Consider the following 20,680-nt stretch of genomic DNA (forward strand, 5'->3'; position numbering starts at 1 on the left):
TGTTTTATATAAGTCAAATAGTACAGACATTTACACAGATGTAAAATTATAATCTTCTCCCATAACCCTTCAATCCCTTAGTCTGAAGTAACCAGTGTTAACAATTTGGTACATGTTGTTCCACATGTTTTTCTTTTCTATGTTACTATAAGCATTAGGGTTTATATAGTACTGTAGACATAATGGTTCCCCCTATTTTATGCAAAAATGGGATCATGATACAGATATAGATATATACAGTTTATATTCTTTACTCATTATCAGGGATAACACTCTAGATCAGCACATGTAGTTTTAACTCATTTAACTCATTGTAGTGGCATAATAGTAATACAAAAGAACTAGATTTATTATATCATTTTCCCATAAATGGACATTCAGTTGGTTCTATGGGTTGTTTACCACTATAACCAATAACATCCTTGTGCAAATACCCTTACATGCTACTGCCTTTATTTCTGTAGCATTGATTGACACCAGAGCTTGCTAGGTCAGAGGATACGCAAATTTTTAAAAACAGTAGATGAGATGCAGGTTTTTTTTGATGTTTAAAAACCAGAGAGAGCCTTTGATAAATACTTCTTCTGTAGGCTAGATTCTGACAAGTTCTGCCACCAAAATGAACATAAATACCCTGGACATTCTCTTTTCTGTCAAACCAACTCATAGCCTGGAAACACGTCTGTCTGCAAATTAAATACAACCAATTTAGTCCCCAGGTTAAGGATCCTGATTTGTTGCCCCAGAAAGGAAGTTTTCTAACTCAGAAACCTAAAAGCCAGATCCTGCTGGGGATCCGTTAGCTCTGGGAGGTTCTCACTGGCAGTGTACCTGGCCACAGTGTGGTGGCATAAGCCTGGCCTTATGATCTGGAAACCTTATCCTAAAAATTGTACAACTAGATGTGGGTGAGCTGGGACCAAACCTAAGGTTTCAGGAGATGCTGTGAAGACAGAGACCACGTTTGGTTTTGTCCATTTCCCAGCACATAGTGAGCACTCCATAATAAATACTGGTTCACTGAAATTTGTATTTTTGGTATTCTCAACTAAAACCGGAGAGGTTGGGCTGCCATCCACTTCCAGTGCTCTGTGCTTCTTTTTACCATCTGCTCTTTCTTGTTTCACTTCCTTTCTTTATTGGATCTGAGCTAAACTTGCTTCCTACTTCTCCCCCTTAAAAACCGTAGAAGTCCAAAGAAACTGAGTTTGCCTGTGATCTTGGTACCTTCAGCAGCCAAAGCATAAGCTAGTTTCCAAATGAACTTTGTTCCATTTCCCTATCCATAATGATTCTCTGTAGTACTTCACAAAGACCCAGACAACCTTACTCCTAGCTTCACAATAAAGGCTTGAGATTAGGAGGAAAACAAAGTGGCCCCCCAAATAGTATATAAAGCAAGAGATCCTTATAGTTAGGCTGTGGAAGAATTGGAGTGTGTGTGTGTTTGCCTGCCTGCCTATCAGTCTCTCCACATTCCCAGCTCTCAGCTCTGGCTGTTTTATGTCATTGAATGTTGGAATATTAAGGGATCTCAGATCTTCTGAGACATTAAATGACTTTTTCCAAAGTGACAGAGAATTCAAATTTCTGATTTTTAATAGAACGCCTTTTCTGCTAATTTGATGTGATGAGGCAGTTGTCTTTGTTTCGGTGGCTATAATAAAATATCTGAGATTGGGTAAATAATAAATAAAAAGAATTTAATTCTCACAGTTCTAGAGGCTGAGAAGTCCAAGATTGAGGCGCAGGCAGATTTGATGTCTGGTGAGGGCCTGGTCTCTAACTTCCAAGATGGCACCTTGAATGTGGCATCCTTACATGGCAGAAGGCAGAAGGACCAAAGGGCCAAATGCTGTAGGAAGACTGATATATTCACTTCTTAACCTCATCCACAAGGGAGGAGTCCTCATGACCTAATCACCCCCTAAAGGCCTCACCTCTTAATAGTTTTGCATTGTAGATTAAGTAGCAGCATGAATTTTGGAGGGATCACAAACATTCAAACCATAGAGGGTGTCTCTTTCTTCACTGAATAGAAGAGATGACCCTGGACCAGGATAGGCACTAAGGGCCATAGGCAACTGAGACAGGGTCAGTTGGCCAGAACTGTCACTGCCTGTGCCCTGGTAGGATAGAAGCACCATCTCTGGTGGTGGAGAGTCCCCTTACAAAATGGCTCTGTGTGTGTGTGTCTGTGTGTCGATATCCATAACTGCACAAACATTCTCTCTTGGGTCTGTTTCAGCAATGCAAACCTCACAAGAGGCCTGTATGTGGCAGTAACGGCAAGACCTACCTCAACCACTGTGAACTGCATCGAGATGCCTGCCTCACTGGATCCAAAATCCAGGTTGATTACGATGGACACTGCAAAGGTAAGGTGTGGTCTCACCACTGCAAGGCAGCTTCAGCCATGGGAGCTGAGGAACAGAGCAGTGTGGCCTGGCTGACCACATGGTCTTTCTACCGTGACCACAGCCTCTCAGAGCTGTGGAAAGCACCCAGTTGGTTGGAGTTGCATCCTCTTGTCACTCATGAGCCTGCTGGGGTTTTCAGCACTGTCTACAGCTGGATAGTAAATACGGTGGACTCCATCAGTAATCAGTAACAATAATGAAGTTCCTTAAATGAATTATGTACCTTTTTAGAAAGCACATAAGTTTCACTTTCCTCATGCTTTTTAATTTGGGCACCTCTCAGTATTATTTCCTCTATTTTGCGCTGAAACCATTGCCATTAGAATAAGAAGGAAGTCCCACACTTGTTGCTAATTAGATACCAGCCCCCTGCCAAGCCATAGCCCTGCCCAGCCGCTCTCAGCCTTGCCCTTCCTTGAAGAAACAAGAAGCTGTTTCCCAGGCGATTGTCTCCACTCCATTCCCTATCCAGAATGATTCTCCATTTGAATTCTCAAAATCCCAGTGACCCCTCAATGCAACAGGAGGAGGTGTGAGACCAGAAGGGTAACTCAGTGGCCCTAAATTGTCAGACAAAGCAGGAAACAGAAGATCCTCATACCTGGGCCCTAGAAGAAGGAAAGGATTCAATACAAGATGATGAAAAGGTTACAAATAGTCCCCTACATGTGGAGCAGCTGTAATCCTAGAAATACAGAAAAATTTTCTTTTTTTCTTCACTTTGTATTACACATTTTCTTTTTTTGTCTTGCAGAGAAGAAATCCGTAAGTCCATCTGCCAGCCCAGGTGAGTGCCTATTTTTTCTACTGTGTGCATCTCGGGGAGGACATTCTTTTCATGATAGAAATACTGTGTTCCACAATCCCTGCCAAGCTCATAAGATCTTCTGTGCATCAGAATTGTGTCCCAGAACTGGCCACTCCTCAACACAGCTCAGAAAAGCTGCAAAACTACATTTGTGTGTGTGTGTGTGTTTGCCAATTGAAGCAGCTGGTTGGGTCAGAATGTTGACTGTGTTTTCCCATTTTTCCTGAGTAGTGATTGAACTGCATGAACAGGACAGCCACTGAGTTCGTTTTTCAACATCCTGTAAGACATGCTCATGTTATGGGACTAGCAAATAGAAGGCACAACTCTTTTTGAAAGGGGATAGATAACTGGAAGTGCCTGTAAGACTTCTGTGGTTTTCTATTAGTGATCACTAAAATTTTATCATGATTTATAGTTACAGAACTTTTTTGCGCATACTTTCCTTAGATTCTCATAGTAGCCTTTGTGAAGTAGATTGTACTGTAATTACTATATAGATGAGGAAATTGAGGCTCGAAGAGGCTAAGTGAGTTTTCTGTATCACACAGCTGGTAATTGGCAGACTAGGGAAGGACTCCCAGATTTTCATTCCCCTGGCCCAGTGCCCTTTTCACCCGCAACATGTGTTGTCTTCCAGGAATTCTCTTTTGCCAAAGCTTTTTCTCCTCTGCTTCCCCATCCACTCAACTCTCAGCACCCCCTGTTATTTCCAGTGGAAAACAGCTGTCCAGAGCATGGCTTCGACATGGCCCTCGCTGGGCTTCACATTCTCTTGTTCATAATAAAGGACGATGTAGGTGGTATACAGTTGTAAGTGGGGGAAAGTTTGGATGGACCTAGTTGGTGAGAAAGGGAGAAACTGGAGAAAATCAGAAATCTAGTGGCATAAAAAACTGTAATATTCTCATTTATTCATGTATTTCAGCTCATCTTTGAGTCAAGAGAGCTGCTTTATTGATTTTTTTCCCCTTCAGCTTCCTAAAGTTAATGAAAGTATCCTTTATTTTTCTGCTCTAGTTATTTCTCACATAAGCAGCAAAATCTCTCTGTTTCAATATTCTCAATCTTTACAAATATTTTAGAGATGGGAGCTTGAATCCTGGGCTAGACTTTTTCCAGTTGTGTACCCTGGATGTGCTAATCCTGTCTCCGTGGGCACCGATCCTCCCACACAGTGGGTACCAGATATCATTGGGGTCCTCCCCTGACTGCTCCAGCTGACATCCTCCACTTTCCTGCAGTTGTTTGCTATCAGTCCAACCGTGATGAGCTCCGACGTCGCATCATCCAGTGGCTGGAAGCTGAGATCATTCCAGATGGCTGGTTCTCTAAAGGCAGCAACTACAGTGAAATCCTAGACAAGTATTTTAAGGTAATCCAGAGGTAGGAGGAAGACTATTCAGGCCCATAGAAAGGGAAGCTTCCTTCTCCCATTGCCTGATCACATCTTCCCATACCACAGGAAATGTAAACCTGTATAGACTCCCTGAGTTTCCTCATCATAGATCATTGATGAAGCCATGAAAGTTGCCTTCTCACCAGCTTTATTAGTGGGAGTAAGCAGTGGAGTCTTTGGGATCTAACACACATGTGCTGCTGCCTTTAGGCAGTTAAAGCCACAAAGGTCTTGGAGAACCTGTCAGTTAGGGCCAAGCTCTGTCCCCTACTCCCCATGACACCTTATGGAGCTGGCTGTTAATACAAAATATCCTCTGATTGCACCCAGACCGGGACCACTTCAGCCTCTTTCCTGCCTAGTTTGACATTTCTCTAAGTCATTAACTTGACTGCCCATGGCCTGGAGAGATTCTTCATCTGAGAAGAATCAATGGACTGGCATTTCATGGGTCCAGAGATTCTTCCTGAACTTAAAGATATTGCTGTTCCCTATCATAATTAGTTGAAGAGACAGAGTGTTCCACTTGGGAGCAGGAGAGATGCTATTTTCACAAAGAGAAATTAAGGAGGTTATAATATTTAGTGATGGCTCGGGCTATCATGGCATGCAGATCTTTCACAGAACTTGAGAGTTAGAAGCAGCAATTAAGGGCATTCTTACAGCTGATTGACAAGAACACAGACACACACAGGCGCATCACACTCAGAAGCACAGAGAAAGACACACTCAATCTCAAACATGCAGACACGCACACACACACACCACATACAGAGACTCACATGCCACACGGAGACACATCCTACACGCAGACATATTCAGATACCCACATTTCCATGCAAGCACCAAAGCCCTCTTCACTTATAGACATCTAGGTAGATGCCCCAGCCATCTACTCCCTCACATACCTCCAGGGCCCAACCCAGTTGGGACTTGGGAGCAACTTCAGACACATGAGGGACTTTTTGGCTGCTCTGAGGCCACCTAATGTGGCCAATGCCAGTCTAGTCTGTGGATTTCTCTTTCTGACACTATAGAACCTACAGATGAAGAAGTACTGTGTTGGCTTCAAATGGATATTTGGTTAAGACTTCACTTGTGTTACTATTTTTATATAGAGATTTCTCTCCTCTATGGCAGATATTAAGTCTCTGGATTTCAAGTTTTTGAGATCATACCCAGATGAAAAAGCACAGCCTTTCTTGCTCTGTCCTCTGTCTTAACCACTCCCACATCACGGAGCCCTTAGGGCAAGAATGGTTCCTCTTCTACAGAAAAACACATCATAGTGCTGAGCCAGGAGAGTTGGACAGGAACAAAAAGTAATGTAAAGAAAGTGACTGTTCAAAAGCTGAGTGAATGGCAAAGGTACCTGCAGGGCCTGCTGTGAGCAGTGACTTTGCCCTACAATTACAGCATAGGAGGTATGGGACCCAGGACACTCCTTTCCAAGGGCCACTTGGGACCTTGTAAGCATTTTTTAGTGGCCCTTCGATGGCACTCCGCCTCGGGCATCACTGACACCTGCTATTAGATTTGATTCCCAAGAACCTAGACCACATTCCCCTCAACACATCTCCATCTCCTCCAGCAGCAACTCACTTTTACAGGCTCCCTTCTGAAAGCTGTAAGGCCCTTTGAGAAAGTAGCTCTTCTCTAGGGCATTCTCACACCCGAGCATCTAAGAAAGCTTGATCATGACTGACAGACATAAAATCCCCTCTTCCCAGACACTCTGGCAGTGTCTTCCAGGAGAAAACAGGTTTCATTTTCTACTTTTTGACGATTATCAGAGTCTTATGTGCTGCTGTCTTCAAAGGAAGACTGCCTCCTCCTAGGTCAGCAGCTGCCTGTTGATGAGAGGTCTTACAGGCACAGAGAGATACTAGGTCTTTGTAACTGACTGACTGAAGAGAGGCTGAATGAATTAGGTTGGTTCATGGTCCATGATTAGGAGGACCTCACAGGCAGACCCCCCAGGAATTCCAGGCTGTTTCTGGGGCAGGCACCAGAATTCTGTGTTCTGTGGATTCTATATACAGCTCTGGTCTGGGGAGTTGAGCCCTGGGCCCTCCTGAGTTGAGAAAGCACATGGGCTGGACCTTCCCTCAGCTGCAGGCCTGATTCTAGTCCTACTGAAGTGTGTGTACACAGCACTGCCTTTTGAGAGCTGGACTGTGGTTGCCAGGTTCATGGTGCCCACTTGGGCCATGTGGCACTGGGTCTGCAGCTAGTGCTGGATGGTTCCCCTCCCTACACTCATTCCATCATCAGGCCCTGACGACACTGGGGTCTTTGAGGGTTGCTCCCATTTGCCCAGTACATGCAGCATTTGAACTCAAGAAAGTCCTGTGCTACTAACAGTGGCCGCCAGCCAAACTTACTTAATTATTTTCGATTACTTAATCAAGACCTCACAAGGTAAACACTTAGGGAAGTTTCTCAGGGAAAATCGTATAGTGAATAAAGGACATCAGAGACCTGTTCTTGGGAATTAGGACAAGAATAGTAAGTACGTACTAAGCATAGGCCTAATAGTTGTTTCATGCACACCTTCATTATACAACATTAGAGTGGAACACCTGTGATGCGTGGCAGTCAGGAGAGAGTTGCTAGCTACATCTTGCCTTTCTATCTAGAAATTTGGACAGATGTTTCTTCCAGAATCCCTTGCACCATCTGGGGAGCCAACTTGAAAGTAATATGGGGAAGCTAATCCTTTCCCAGGGCAGCAGCATGAGGCAGCCTAGGGAAAGGATTTGGGAGGGAAGGGGAAAATGCTATCGAAACTTGTTAGGAGAGCAGCAGTATGCAACTTGGAATTTGATCAGTCTTGATTTTGACACCCTCCTGCAGCTAGTGCCTAGGTATCTTGAATGGTCCCAGATGGCTGAGGTCTCAGTTTAGCATCTTGCCATAGAGAACAATGTGTGAGCTCACTGCACCCCTCACTTTGTGCTCGTGGGATGCCAGCTGGGTCATGAGGACAGCCTGAGCTGGGTGATCTGAGGACCTGTGCACACATCTGCAGTGGGGCCCACAGGGCAGAGGAGCAGGAACTTTGCATGATGAACCCTGTCTGTAGCTTATTGCTTTGAGGGCTTTGCCTGAGTTCTCACTGATGTGATCAGTTACGGGCACCAAGGTGAAAGTTAAGCACCGAGAACAGGACAAGGAGGCTGGAATCAAGCAACAAGAAATGATCTTATAAGTCCGAAGTGAGCTCAGAGGGTTATCTGCATTGCTGTTCGTGACCAGTTCATTAGAAACATGTTCTGGGACCTGCTACAGAGATTCTGATTCACAGCTTGCAACTTTAAACTCTTGTTACATGTTCGTCAGGGTTTGAGAACATGATGTGGAGGTTGGTCTGTACCCAAAGGTACAGTCAAAAGTGTCTACAGGGCAGTGTCAGAGATAGGGCCACACAGTGTGCTTAGGGACCCCAGGGGCCTCTGTTCAGGTTGCCTCCTCTCCCCAGGCACTTCTCCTCTTTCATCTTGGGCACAGGTACCTTCTCTGCATGTCCCACGGATTAGAGCATTTGTTGCCATGACCCTCTGAGGCCAGGGCAGGGTTGGAATGTATTAAGAATAAGATGAATCAGAGGCGGGTCAGCTGAGTGGAGCAATGATGGAACAGGGGTTCTGCAAAACATTACTGAATGATCTCGTCACGCCCTTTCTAGAACTTTGATAATGGTGACTCTCGCCTGGACTCCAGCGAATTCCTGAAGTTTGTGGAACAGAATGAAACTGCCATCAATATTACCACGTATCCAGACCAGGAGAACAACAAGTTGCTTAGGTGAGAGGAACAAGGGGTCAGAGAATGATCCACAAGGAAAAACTGCCTAGGAGAGGGGACTTAAACCCTTTCCCACCTGCAAAAGAGCCACCAGTGAGAGAATGTCATGTAAAAAGCAAAATGAGAATTCTGTCCTGTTCTATTCTATGAAAGTATGAATTAATATATTGAGTACCACTGATATCTAATCAAATAGTTATTGTTTTTGGTCAGAACTTGCAAGGAATAGAAGAATATAATTTTAAAATAAATTGCCAAGGGCACATCAGGGCAAGTTGTTTCTGAATGTTGTGGGTGATGTTTTACTGATTAATTTTCTGAAGGAATTACATTAATCTATTACTTAACTGTAGGTCCAAAGTAGCTTTGTTCTGATTTTTAGGTAATTAGTGCTATTTCATGTCGATTGCCCTGACTGTTACAGATATATGCCCATCTACTTTTATGGTATTATTCCAGAATAAATATTAATAAAAACTAATTGCTAAGAAACTTTTGATGTGGTTTCAGCATCAGTAAGAATTAAAAATAGGAAAAGCATCTCTTTTTTTCAAAAGAAGTACATTGCACAGTTTCTAGAAGGATTCTTCTTTAATAATAGTCTATGACCTTAAAGTATAGCTTCTGTAAATCCTTCACATTTTGATAATCTGAAATTACATAATGTTTTACAATTTCAACGTTTGAGCCTCATGATATCTCAGTGAAGGAGGGCTTCTTGACCTCCTTTTACGGATGGGAAGACAGGCTCAGAAAAGTTGAATAACTAGCCCAAGTTCATTTATTGAGCCAGGCCTCAAATCCAGCCCAAGGAAGAATTAATGGAGCTGAGTTCTAGAAGCTTTTCTGAAAATCTCTTTCTAGAATGATGATAATGGTGATTCTTGCTTGAACTTCATATTCTTTCACATCCTATATTCTTTTCATATCATCTGTCATATCTCTTCTGTTTTGATTTTCCTAGTTTGGTTGACTTGACATGTGTATACCATGGGGAAAGGCAATTGCTAGTGGAAGGTGTGCAGGCAGTGAAAACATTTGTCAATCAAAGTAGACAAAACCGTTCACGAAACTTTAGTCATCTTAAGGGGAACATTTGAACAGCCGGAGTGATCTGACATTCAGTATAACAAACTAAAGGTTAGATGCCTGCACTGGTGAGGATGGATAATAGTTGTGTTGGGTCAGTGTACAGAGAGGCTGTTACAGTTAGCATTCATCTTCTTGGCCTCCTATGGAAGCCCTGGGTGTATGTGGTCTTGATGCTTACTTCCCTTCTTCTGAGTGAAGCTAAGGTCTTGCTAACACATTTATCCTGTGTTTTGTTTCAGGGGACTCTGTGTTGATGCTCTCATTGAACTGTCTGATGAAAATGCTGATTGGAAACTCAGCTTCCAAGAGTTTCTCAAGTGCCTCAACCCATCTTTCAACCCTCCTGAGAAGAGTATGCCTAACCTAAGAAATAGAGAGCTGTAGGGAATGGAGGCATTTTGTAGGAGCCAAGATAGAGAGGATTGGTGGAACTCTCCAGAGCTAGCTGAGAAATGCCCTCCCATGATTCTAAACTGGGCCCCAGCCCATTATTCCCATGGTGAAGTTAGGACCCCACATTCTTTAGGTTGATTGTGGCATTTGCTCAGATATAGTGCTTCTGAGTGACAGGCAGGTCTTGTCTGGGAAAAAAGGGTAAGGTGCACAGACTGTAGCAAAGATGCCCTGTTCCACCCTCACAACTAAACTGTTGCCCCACATTTCTGGCCCAACAGAGTGTGCCCTGGAGGATGAAACGTATGCAGATGGAGCTGAGACTGAGGTGGACTGTAACCGCTGTGTCTGTGCCTGTGGAAACTGGGTCTGTACAGCCATGACCTGTGACGGTGAGCTGTGCTTCAGAAAGAAAAAACAGCAAGGAGAGAGCTTCATGAAATCAGCATGAGAGAAGTTGGGGTGGGGATGATGGAGAAGAGGGTGGTGGCTGGGAGCAAGGAACCCAGGGAGCAACTGGCAGACCCACACCTGTAAGGTTGGAGCCCCAAGTGGGGAGCTTTGAGGGCAAAGCACTTATCCTATAGGCATTCAGTTTGAAAGTCACTCCAGAGGCTTGGAATAAGAGAGGACCAAGACCCAGGGCAAAAGTAAATGATAATGGAATAGTAACATTATGGAAATAGTAATAATGGAATAATAATTTAAAATAATAATTAATAATTAAAATGTTAAAATAAAAATAATTATTTAATAAGTAATTAAAAATAATAATGGAATAGTAACAGTGAAAGCAAATACTTACTCAGCAAGAACCATTTGCCAGGCTCTCTTCTAAGCATTTTACATATTAACCCATTGATCCTTATAACACCTTAGGAAATAGCAAAAGACTCTGGTGGTTGAAAGACAAAATGACTTCTCCTTGCCATACCCAGCAGAAAAAGAAAAAATGTTTGTAGACCCTCTTTCAACTAACAGAGATGGGTAATCTTTTTTTAAAAAGAGAAAGTTGAGCTAGTTGAGATGTGTGCAGGGTGGTCTGGGGAGACAGAGAAATCTGAGAGTTTGGGGGGCAGTGTGAGGCTACAGGTTATGTTGGAACCACTGGAGTCCCATCTGGGTCCTGGGCTACAATGATGCCAAAGATCAAGAGGGACTCTTAAAGCCGAGCCCTAGCAAAGAACCAGGGACATTCAGAGTGGAGGCAAGACAGAGAAGGGTGTCGAAGCTAGGTCTGCGACAGAGAGTTGCCTTACGGTCAGTTGGAACCAGGCCCAAAAGTTTCACCAGCTAGGGTAAACCTAAAGTTATATCAGCCAGGGGCAGTGGCTTATGCCTATAATCCCAACACTTTGGGAGGCCAAGGTGGGAAGCCCAGGAGTTCAAGACCAGCCTTGCCAACATAGCGAGACCATATCTCTACAAAAATGTGAAAATTAGCCAGGTGTGATGGCACATGCCTGTAGTCCAGCTACTTGGGAGGCTGAAGTGCAAGAATTGCCTGAGCCTGGGAGGTTGAGGCTGCCATGAGCCATAGTCACACCACTGCATTCTAGCCTGGACAACAGAGCAAGACTGTCTTAAAAAAAAAAAAAAAAAAAAGTTGAAGAAGTTAACTGTGTCGGCCAGGCGTGGTGGCTCACGTCTATAATCCCAGCACTTTGGGAGGCCAAGATGGGCAGATCACAAGGTCAGGAGATCGAGACCATCCTGGCTAACGCAGTGAAACCCCGTCTCTACTAAAAATACAAAACATTAGTCAGGCGTAGTGGTGGACGCCTGTAGTCCCAGCTACTCGGGAGGCTGGGGCAGGAGAATGGCGTGAACCCAGGAGGCAGAGCTTGCAGTGAGCCGAGATTGTGCCACTGCACTCCAGCCTGGGCAACAGAGCGAGACTCCGTCTCAAAAAAAAAAAAAAAAAAGTTAACTGTGTTAAGAACTGGCTGGAACCTAGGATCATGTTCAGGAAGATCAGGTTAAATGGTAACTAGGAGGCTCTTCTAGACAAGGATCCTAGAGAACACCAACAGTATAAATGGTCCAGTACTGTCTAAGGTATCACTGGCCTACCACTGCCCAGGACCAAGTCTGTTTTCGGTGTGGAAAGACAGGAAAGCAATGTAACTCCAGGGACAGGTGAAAGAACAGGAAGAGGCTATTTAGAGACTAGAAATTCCTACAAGTTCCTGGAAGTCAAGACCAAGCCAGCATCTCCAGAAGAAACACAGAGTTGCTACTGAAACCAACAAAAAACATCTCAAAATAGTCAGTGGCCTAGCCTGCCTCAACCATGAAGCATCCTATACTTGTCTTCCCTAAACTCCATTCAGTACCTCTCCGCTTCTAACTGCTGCTGTTCTGGCTTTGTAAAGGTAGCCCTCCATTTCTAAGGTGCAGGCAGTTGGTATGCAGTTGGCTTACAGAATAAGCGTGGTCATTTGGATAATAATCTCTATCACATGCATCTTGATCCTCTGACAAAATTCAAATGATCAGCCCCATGGGACACTGCCCATTTCCACAGCCACTCAGCTGTGGGCTGCTCATCCTCCCTGGATGACCAAGTCCAGAACTCTGTGTGGGTATAACATGGAGCAATCCATGTTAGATGGTGGTGCCCCAGGGGTCTGAGCACGTATGGATGTGTAGGCCATGGATCTGAGAGGAGTTTGTGGAGCCAGCATTCTGGGGTATTTTCAGGTTAGTACCTGAGAGCAGTCTGATCTTAGATCACAAATCAAAATGGGACGGGCAAAAAGGGGCATCAAGATGTGAAGCCAGGAGGAGGCAGAGCCAAGGGAAACTGCTGTGAGGGGAAGGTTGATAGCAATGTTTGGAAGATACGTCCTAGCAGTGTTTCCTAATGGTCAACATTCTTCTTGATAAGCATAGAGATTTCATCCTAAACATAGTGAATCAGCATTTGCAAAAGAGCAGCTTGGGAACCTGTGTAGTTTTTGTTTTGTTTATCACTGCAAGTTTGAGAAACATTGCTGATGAAATGGTTGTCAACCCTGGCTGCACATTAGAACCAACCAGAAAGACTTGTAAAAAAAGTACTGGTGTCCAGGTCCCACCTCACATCAATTACATCGGAACCTCTGAAGGTGGAACTAGACAGCTATCTTTTCAAATGTTCTCCAGGACATTTTGATGGTGTGTGAATGGCTGAGAGTCATTGTCTCAGAGGAATCTCCTGTGTCAGGATCCAGGTTTTCACCATAACTTTTTTTGCAGGGCCAGCTTCTGGCAGGGATGTGCTAAGCAGTTAAAGGAACAAAAGCCAGAGAGGAGTTGGGATAGATTGCTTTGTTACAGTGTGTTACCTTGGAGGTATCAGTTACACAGGGCCCCTTCATGCCTTCATACTTAGAAAATGTGGGTAATTCACCTCTCCTTCCGCAAGTTAAATGGGAGATGAATTGAGAGCCTCTAGGTAGATCTTGGCGAATTCCTCACTGGCTTACCACAGCTGCCACTGCTCTGAGCTTTGGTTCTTCTTGCAGGAAAGAATCAGAAGGGGGCCCAGACTCAGACAGAGGAGGAGATGACCAGATACGTCCAGGAGCTCCAGAAGCATCAGGTGAATGGTAGCCTCCATGCTGGTTCAGGTGTTGCTGTTGCCATCAGGCCCTATACCACTCAAACACTGCCCAGTGCCCCAGGAGACCAAGGAGGCATGCTCTGTTCAATACAGTAGATCTTGAGTGATACCCCATCCCCTGTACTATCAAACTGTGATACAGACAGTTTCCTGATGAAGTCCTCACAGGGCCCAGTAGGTCTCAACAGGTATAGGTTACAGCTCAGTGAGTGGCTACATAAGGCAAAATCAGGCAGGTGGTCATTTGCAAATGAGGTGGAAGTGGTTTGCAAATGAGCATGGTTTAAGGAAGTGTGTATCCTGTCATGACCAGTGTCCAGACCCAAAGACTGTGAGCTCCTGAAAGCAGGCTCTGTAACTTGCTCATCATTGTACCCTCGCAGTCTCACAGGGCCTGGTATGTAGTCAGCACTCAGTGAGTATGAAAGTAGTGGATTGGGGCCACAGCAGAAAGGATTTAAGTTCAACATCAGTCTAGCTAGAAAATAGCCTGGGGTTAACAAAGAGTCTCCTTCCCAGATACTCAAGAAGATAATAAGAACATTGTTCAGGTTCTATGTCATTAAGTTAAAGGCTTCCTTGGGGAAAGAGTTCTTAGCAGAATAGTGATCCTCTGACATACTGTGGAACTGCTGAACTCCTGGCCCATCCTCCTACTGGCTTATTATGTAGTCTTAATATAGGATATTGCACCTTCCATTACCTGTCTGTAGACCAAATGTAGTAGTATTAGCCTTCTCTCTGACATAGAAGTTTTTAAGGAATGTAATGGTCATAAGAACTGCTAAACTATTGATAAGAAATATTTGACATGAGCAAACAGAACTATTACTATTAATAGTAATTGCTCATATCTATTAATCATTCTCGATGTGCATTTTGTCATCATTGTTACTGATAGTATAGAAATCTCATGTCAGTTGTTTAAGCAGAAACAAAAGCTTCTAGACTTTTGCTTTTTCAGATTTCACCAGTCTTGAGTCTCCAAATGAGTTCAATCCCATGAAGGAGAAAAAAAACTTCATAGGAATTACTTTCGTCTAGGATACAGTAGTTATCAGACAGTACAGAGTGAATTATAATAGCTAATATGTTTAAGTTTCTGTGTTTGATGTGAGTCCCCTCAGATCTGATACTGAGGCAAGGATGCAAGTACACATAGTTTATTTGGGAAGCAATGCCAGGAAACACCAGGGGGAGATTTGGGAAATGAGTCCAGGAAGGGAAGGAAGTAATAAAGAGTGTGTATTCAGGCATGTTACCACTGTTAACAAGTGGCTCTTAATGCTCTTGGGGATCTCTGGGAATGGAGTAACAGTGCCTGAGTCGGGATGAAGCTGGGCTGTTTCTACAAGAACTCCCATCAGCCACTGGCTGAGGGCTTCTACTGGGAAACAATAATTCCCTGGCATTTGTGGCCTACCAGTGTGTGTGGACAGAGTAGGCTACAGCAGCCAGAGAAAGGCGTCAGGCAGAGATGCAGGTGCTGGCAATAGGTAGGAAGTCATGCCAGTGTACACCGAAACATTAAACACAAAGGGGCTATGGATGGAACCCCAGCAGTGTCTGCTAGATATCAGCCACTGTTGTCAGGTTTTTTTTAATTTATTTCTTTAATTGAAATATGATTGACATAGCATAAAATTCACCCCTTTAAAGTGTATATTCCTAAGATTGTCAGTCATCTCACTACTATCTTAATTCCAGAACATTTTCATTATCCCAGAAAGAAATCCCATACCCATTAGAAGTAACCCTCCATTCTCATCTTCCTCCAGCCCTTTGCAACCACTAATCTACTTTCTAACTATAGATTTTCCTGTTGTGGACATATTACAGTAGTATCATACAACAGTATAGCCTTTTCGGTCTTTGACTTAGCATAATGTTTTCAAGGTTCATTCTTACAGTATGAATCAGTACTTTTTTCCTATTTATGGCTGAGTAACATTCCATTATATGGATATACCACATGTTGTGTTACCCATTCATCATTTAATGAATATTTAGGTTGTTTCAATTTGGGGGCCCTGATAAATAAAGCTGTTAGGAACATTTTCGTACAAGTTTTTGTGTAGATACATGTTGTCAGCTCTCTTGGGTATTTACCTAGGAGTGGAATTGCTGGGTCATACGGTGACTCCATGTTTAACCTTTGGAGAAATGGCCAAACTGGTTTCCAAAGCTACTGCACCATTGTACATCTTCACCATAGAGTTCCAATTTCTTCACATACTCGCCAATGGTTTTGTTACTGTTATTTTTTATTTTAGCTGTCCTAGCAGGTGTGAAGTGGTTTTGATTTGCATTTCCCGCGTGATTAATGATGTTGTTGAGCATCTTCGTATGTCCTTATTGGCCATTTTGTGCCAGGCACTGTTGTAAGAGATGGTACTTTATTACTGTGGTTTTGCAGTTGAAGACATTGAGACACAGAAGATTTCACAATATGCCCAAGGTCACCCAAAAAGTAGCACAGCCCGTTGAAGCTCAGGCAGTCTGCCTCCAGAACCTGTTGTAATTAATTAACACTTCTTTGGACTTGTTGGATTCAGAACATCTTGTAGCATTTCCATTTAACATCATTTTTTTCATTCTTAAAATGGGAACCATAATGTCTGATCTGCTTGTTTCATAGGAGTCCAAATGGTGTCAGCTTAATTCAGTAGACAGCCCCTGCATGACCATATCATGAATAGGCCATAGTTCTTGTTCTCAAGTTGTTCATTGTCCACAGAGGAGCCAGACAAGTAAACAACTAAAATTCAGCATAAGCTTGTAAATGCCAATGCTATATAGTCTTGAAGAATAAATGCCAACAGTTGTTTAATATTTCCATGACGCCTGTTTTCTCTTACATCTCAAAGGAAACAGCTGAAAAGACCAAGAGAGTGAGCACCAAAGAGATCTAATGAGGCGGCACAGGATAGTGTCTGGAGCCCAGCATCTTCTCTTCCACTTCAGCGCTGAGTCCAGTATACACGAGTGTCTGCTACAGTCGCCAAATCACCAGTATTTGCTTATATAGCAATGAATTTCATTTTGTTTATTTGTTTTGCAATAAAGGAGATGAAGGTGGCTGGCTAGGAGGGGAAGGGCCACAGCCTTCATTTCTAGGAGTGCTTTAAGAGACACTGCAAACGGTGCTCTGGGGCCGTTTAGTAAGGAAACTGCATCACGATTGAAAGAGGAACAAACCCAAATCTGAACCTCTTTTGAGTTTACTGCATCTGTCAGCAGGTTACAGGGAGTGCACACAATGCCAGAGAGAACTTAGCAGGGTGTCCCTGGAGGAGAGGTTTGGGAAGTTCCACAGAGAGGAACGCTCTCTGCTTCCAGCCTCTTTCCATTGCCGTCAGCATGACAGACCTCCAGCATCCACGCATCTCTTGGTCCCAGTTACTGCCTCTAGATACATAGCCATCCTGCTAGTTAACCCAGTGTCCCTCAGACTTAGATGGAGTTTCTGGGAGAGTATACCCAAATGATGCAGATACTTGTATACTTTGAGGCCCTTGGCAACCTAACCAAATTTTAAAAATACTTTTGACCAAAGGTGCTATTTCTCTGTAAAACACTTTTTTTTTTTTGGCAAGTTGACTTTATTCTTCAATTATTATCATTATATTATTGTTTTTTAATATTTTATTTTCTTGACTAGGTATTAAGCTTTTTTTATTATTTTTCAATAGTCCCACCACTTCATAGGTGGAAGGAGTCTGGGGTTCTTCCTGGTGCAGGGGCTCAAATAACCCAGATGCCCCCACCCTGCCACATACTAGATGCAGCCCATAGTTGGCCCCCCAGCTTCCAGCAGTCCACTATCTGCCAGAGGAGCAAGGGGTGCCTTAGACCGAAGCCAGGGGAGGAAGCATCTTCATAAAAAACTTTCGAGATCCAAACATTAATTTGTTTTTATTTATTCTGAGAAGTTCAGGCAAATCAGTATTCCCAAGGATGGAGATAAGTACAGCCAAGCGGGCTTAGGATATCCCAGCCTACCAATATGCTCATTGGCCTACAACTAACTAGGAGAGTGAGTTGGCCCTGTCTCTCTTCTTTTTTCTGGACCTCAGTTTCCTCAGTAGCTGGTAAGAATGCACTAGCCTTTTGATGTGATAAGTTATAAATTCTGTGGTTCTGATCATTGGTCCAGAGGGGAAATAGGTTCCTGTGATTTTTCCTTCTTCTCTGTAGAATAAATGAAATCTCGTTGTTAGAACAAGAAATGTCAGATGGCCAAAAACAAGATGACCAAATTTGATCTCAGCCTGATGACGCTACAGGTTATGCTGTGATACAGAGTCCTCATGGGTAAAGCAGAAAGAGAGTGGGAAAGAGAACCACCCCACTCTGTCTTCATATTTGCATTTCATGTTTAACCTCCGGCTGGAAATAGAAAGCATTCCCTTAGCGATGAGGATAAAAGAAAGTTTGTAATTCAACAGGGGGAAGAAAATGGAGATTTAATCCTAAAACTATGACTTGGGGAGGTCAGTCATTTACAGTTAGTCTTGTGTCTTTCGACTTCTGTGATAGTTAACCCCACTCACTACCCTGTTTAAGATGCATTTGGAATACCAAAGATTAAAGCCTTGACATAAGATCTCATTTGTAGAAAGTAGATTAAAGACCATCAGAAGGAAATTATTTAGGTTGTAATGCACAAGCAACTGTGAGAAACTGTTGTGCCAAAAATATAATTCCTTCTAGTTTTCCTTGTTCTTATTTGAAAGGAGAAAATCCCACTTTGTTCAGCATTTTAAGCTTTTGTGTATCAATCCCATCTAAAAACTCTCTTCAAACTCCACTTGTTCAGTCTGAAATGCAGCTCCCTGTCCAAGTGCCTTGGAGAACTCACAGCAGCATGCCTTAATCAAAAGTTTTGCCAGCCCTTGGACACTATGGGAGGAGGGCAAGAGTATCAGTTTGTTAAAAGCAAAAAAGCCACAGTGTCTCTTCACTAGTCATATTTAGAACAGTGGTTACCATCCAAGACTACTCTGTCCTGCAACATTGAACTCTCAAGAGCAAATCCACATTCCTCTGCTTCTGTGTAAATAGGGCAGCTGTTGTCTATGCCATAGAATCACATGATCTGAGGACCATTCATGGAAAGCTGCTAAATAGCCTAGTCTGGGAAGTCTTGCATAAAGTTTTGCATGAAGCAAACAGGATTAAATCAGGTTTGGTTCCTTCAGCCCTCTAAAGGCATAGGGCTTAGCCTGCAGGCTTCCTTGGGCTTTCTCTGTGTGTGTAGTTTTGTAAACACTATAGCATCTGTTAAGATCCAGTGTCCATGGAAACCTTCCCACATGCCGTGACTCTGGACTCTCAGTTTTTGAAAGCAGGGTTCCTCTGCCTGCTAACAAGCCCACGTGGACCAGTCTGAATGTCTTTCCTTTACACCTATGTTTTTAAATAGTCAAACTTCAAGAAACAATCTAAACAAGTTTCTGTTGCATATGTGTTTGTGAACTTGTATTTGTATTTAGTAGGCTTCCATATTGCATTTAACTTGTTTTTGTAACTCCTGATTCTTTCTTTTTGGATACTATTGATGAATAAAGAAATTAAAGTGATAGTTTTATTGGTTTCCTTTCCCCCAATTAAGGCCAAATAAAGTTGTGAGAACATTACCCATTTACTTCCTAAGAGTGGATTGGAGTTTCAGGAGCCTTACAAAGGACTGAAGAGTTTCTCCTGGGACTGCAGCTTGGATGGGAAGTTTACTCGGGGACTGGCAGAACAAGTTTCTTTGAAAGGATCATGGATGATGGGTCTGGAGTAGAAGGTGATGACAAGTCAGAGAGTGTCTTAGTCCCTTCAGGTTGCTATAACAAAATGCCTCAGACTGGGTAATTATAGACAACAGAAATGTATTGCTCACAGTTCTGAAGGCTGGGAAGCCTAAGATTAAGGTGCCAACAGATTTAATGTCTGATGAGGGCTTGTTGAAGCTTGTCTGCTTCAAAGAATGCACCTTCTTGATGCATCCCCACATGGTGGAAAGGGTGAACAAACTCCCTTAGGCCTCTTTTATAAGGGCACGAGGGTTAAACTTTTGATGACCTAATCATCTCCCAAGAGCCTCACCTCTCAATACCATTGCTTTGGGGGATTCAATTTTATCATGAATTTTGGGGGGACATAAACATTCAAACCATAGCAGGGTGCATTCCTGTATTGGGAAGATGTTAAATTAAATGACTTCTAAATCCCCCATACGATTTAGGAGACTAAATGGCATCCTGTGAGGCTGACTGCAGTGGCCTGTGAGAAGGCAAATAAACATGGGAAGGTAGTACAGGGAACATGGAATCGTTGCCAGGGACAGGCTAAATAACCTTAATGGCACTTCCTTGATACACACATTCCATGGGGATAAACATTTCCAAGTGGGCTGAATGTTGGCTGGTTAAAACCTCTTCTGCTCCATCTTGGGGACACATGACTAATGTTTTCCAACCTGCCATTTTCATATGTATCGTGCACTCTCCACCCCCAATAATTCTGCCTCCCAAAAGAGCATATAGTCGATGAGGTTTAAGGTTTCTTCAGTTCAGTCATGTGGAAGTGTTGCTATCCTAAAATTATAGCTGGATCACTTTGATTGGATTTGGGATATAACCCAAATACTAATCAAATATTAAAAGGCAATCTTTTTTGTTACGTGATTGCTACAGATTACTGATCTCATTTGTCACAGTTTGATTCTTCAAATTTTCATTCTCAGAAGGGAATCTTAAACCCAGTTTGAAGGGTACCTTGTCCACAACCACTTTTAAATTTTGGCTAACTACTCCCAACCTTCTACTGTGTTCTGGGAAAACTTTTTCTGCTGTTATGTATGTATTCAGGAAGTGCAACATTATTAAAATAACCTAAACTAAGCATAATTCAGAAGTTAAGTTTCCTTTCATCAAAATTTAATATTATGAATTATGCAGAGAAGTATGTTACTTTGATCCACTTTATTTTAGAACTTCTTTATCAAGTTATCAGTCCTCTTGAACTATTTCTGAAATAAGGGGAAGGAAGGAAGGGAAAAAATATGAATGTGTAGATAGATCTAAGCAGATGCCCTCAGAGCCCTGGAATAATCCTAGCCGGGATGTGGGACATGAAAACAACTCTGGCCTCCTGCTGCTGGG

The 20,680-nt window shown here is 43.0% G+C and overlaps 1 protein-coding gene across 1 annotated transcript in view; it reads left to right on the plus strand.

Annotated features, from left to right (window-relative positions):
• Positions 1-19,108, plus strand: part of FSTL1 (follistatin like 1) — a 55,069-nt gene extending 35,961 nt beyond the window's left edge. The window contains exons 4-11 of the mRNA XM_005548047.5: positions 2,249-2,378; positions 3,175-3,207; positions 4,473-4,603; positions 8,316-8,434; positions 9,766-9,878; positions 10,201-10,311; positions 13,429-13,505; positions 16,394-19,108. Coding sequence (XP_005548104.3) covers positions 2,249-2,378; positions 3,175-3,207; positions 4,473-4,603; positions 8,316-8,434; positions 9,766-9,878; positions 10,201-10,311; positions 13,429-13,505; positions 16,394-16,438 — 759 coding nt within the window. The 3' untranslated portion in view covers positions 16,439-19,108. The remainder of the gene's footprint in view (positions 1-2,248; positions 2,379-3,174; positions 3,208-4,472; positions 4,604-8,315; positions 8,435-9,765; positions 9,879-10,200; positions 10,312-13,428; positions 13,506-16,393) is intronic.
• Positions 19,109-20,680: the final 1,572 nt, after the last annotated feature.

Source organism: Macaca fascicularis, chromosome 2, assembly GCF_037993035.2.
Source record: "Macaca fascicularis isolate 582-1 chromosome 2, T2T-MFA8v1.1".
NCBI classification, from domain to species: domain Eukaryota; kingdom Metazoa; phylum Chordata; class Mammalia; order Primates; family Cercopithecidae; genus Macaca; species Macaca fascicularis.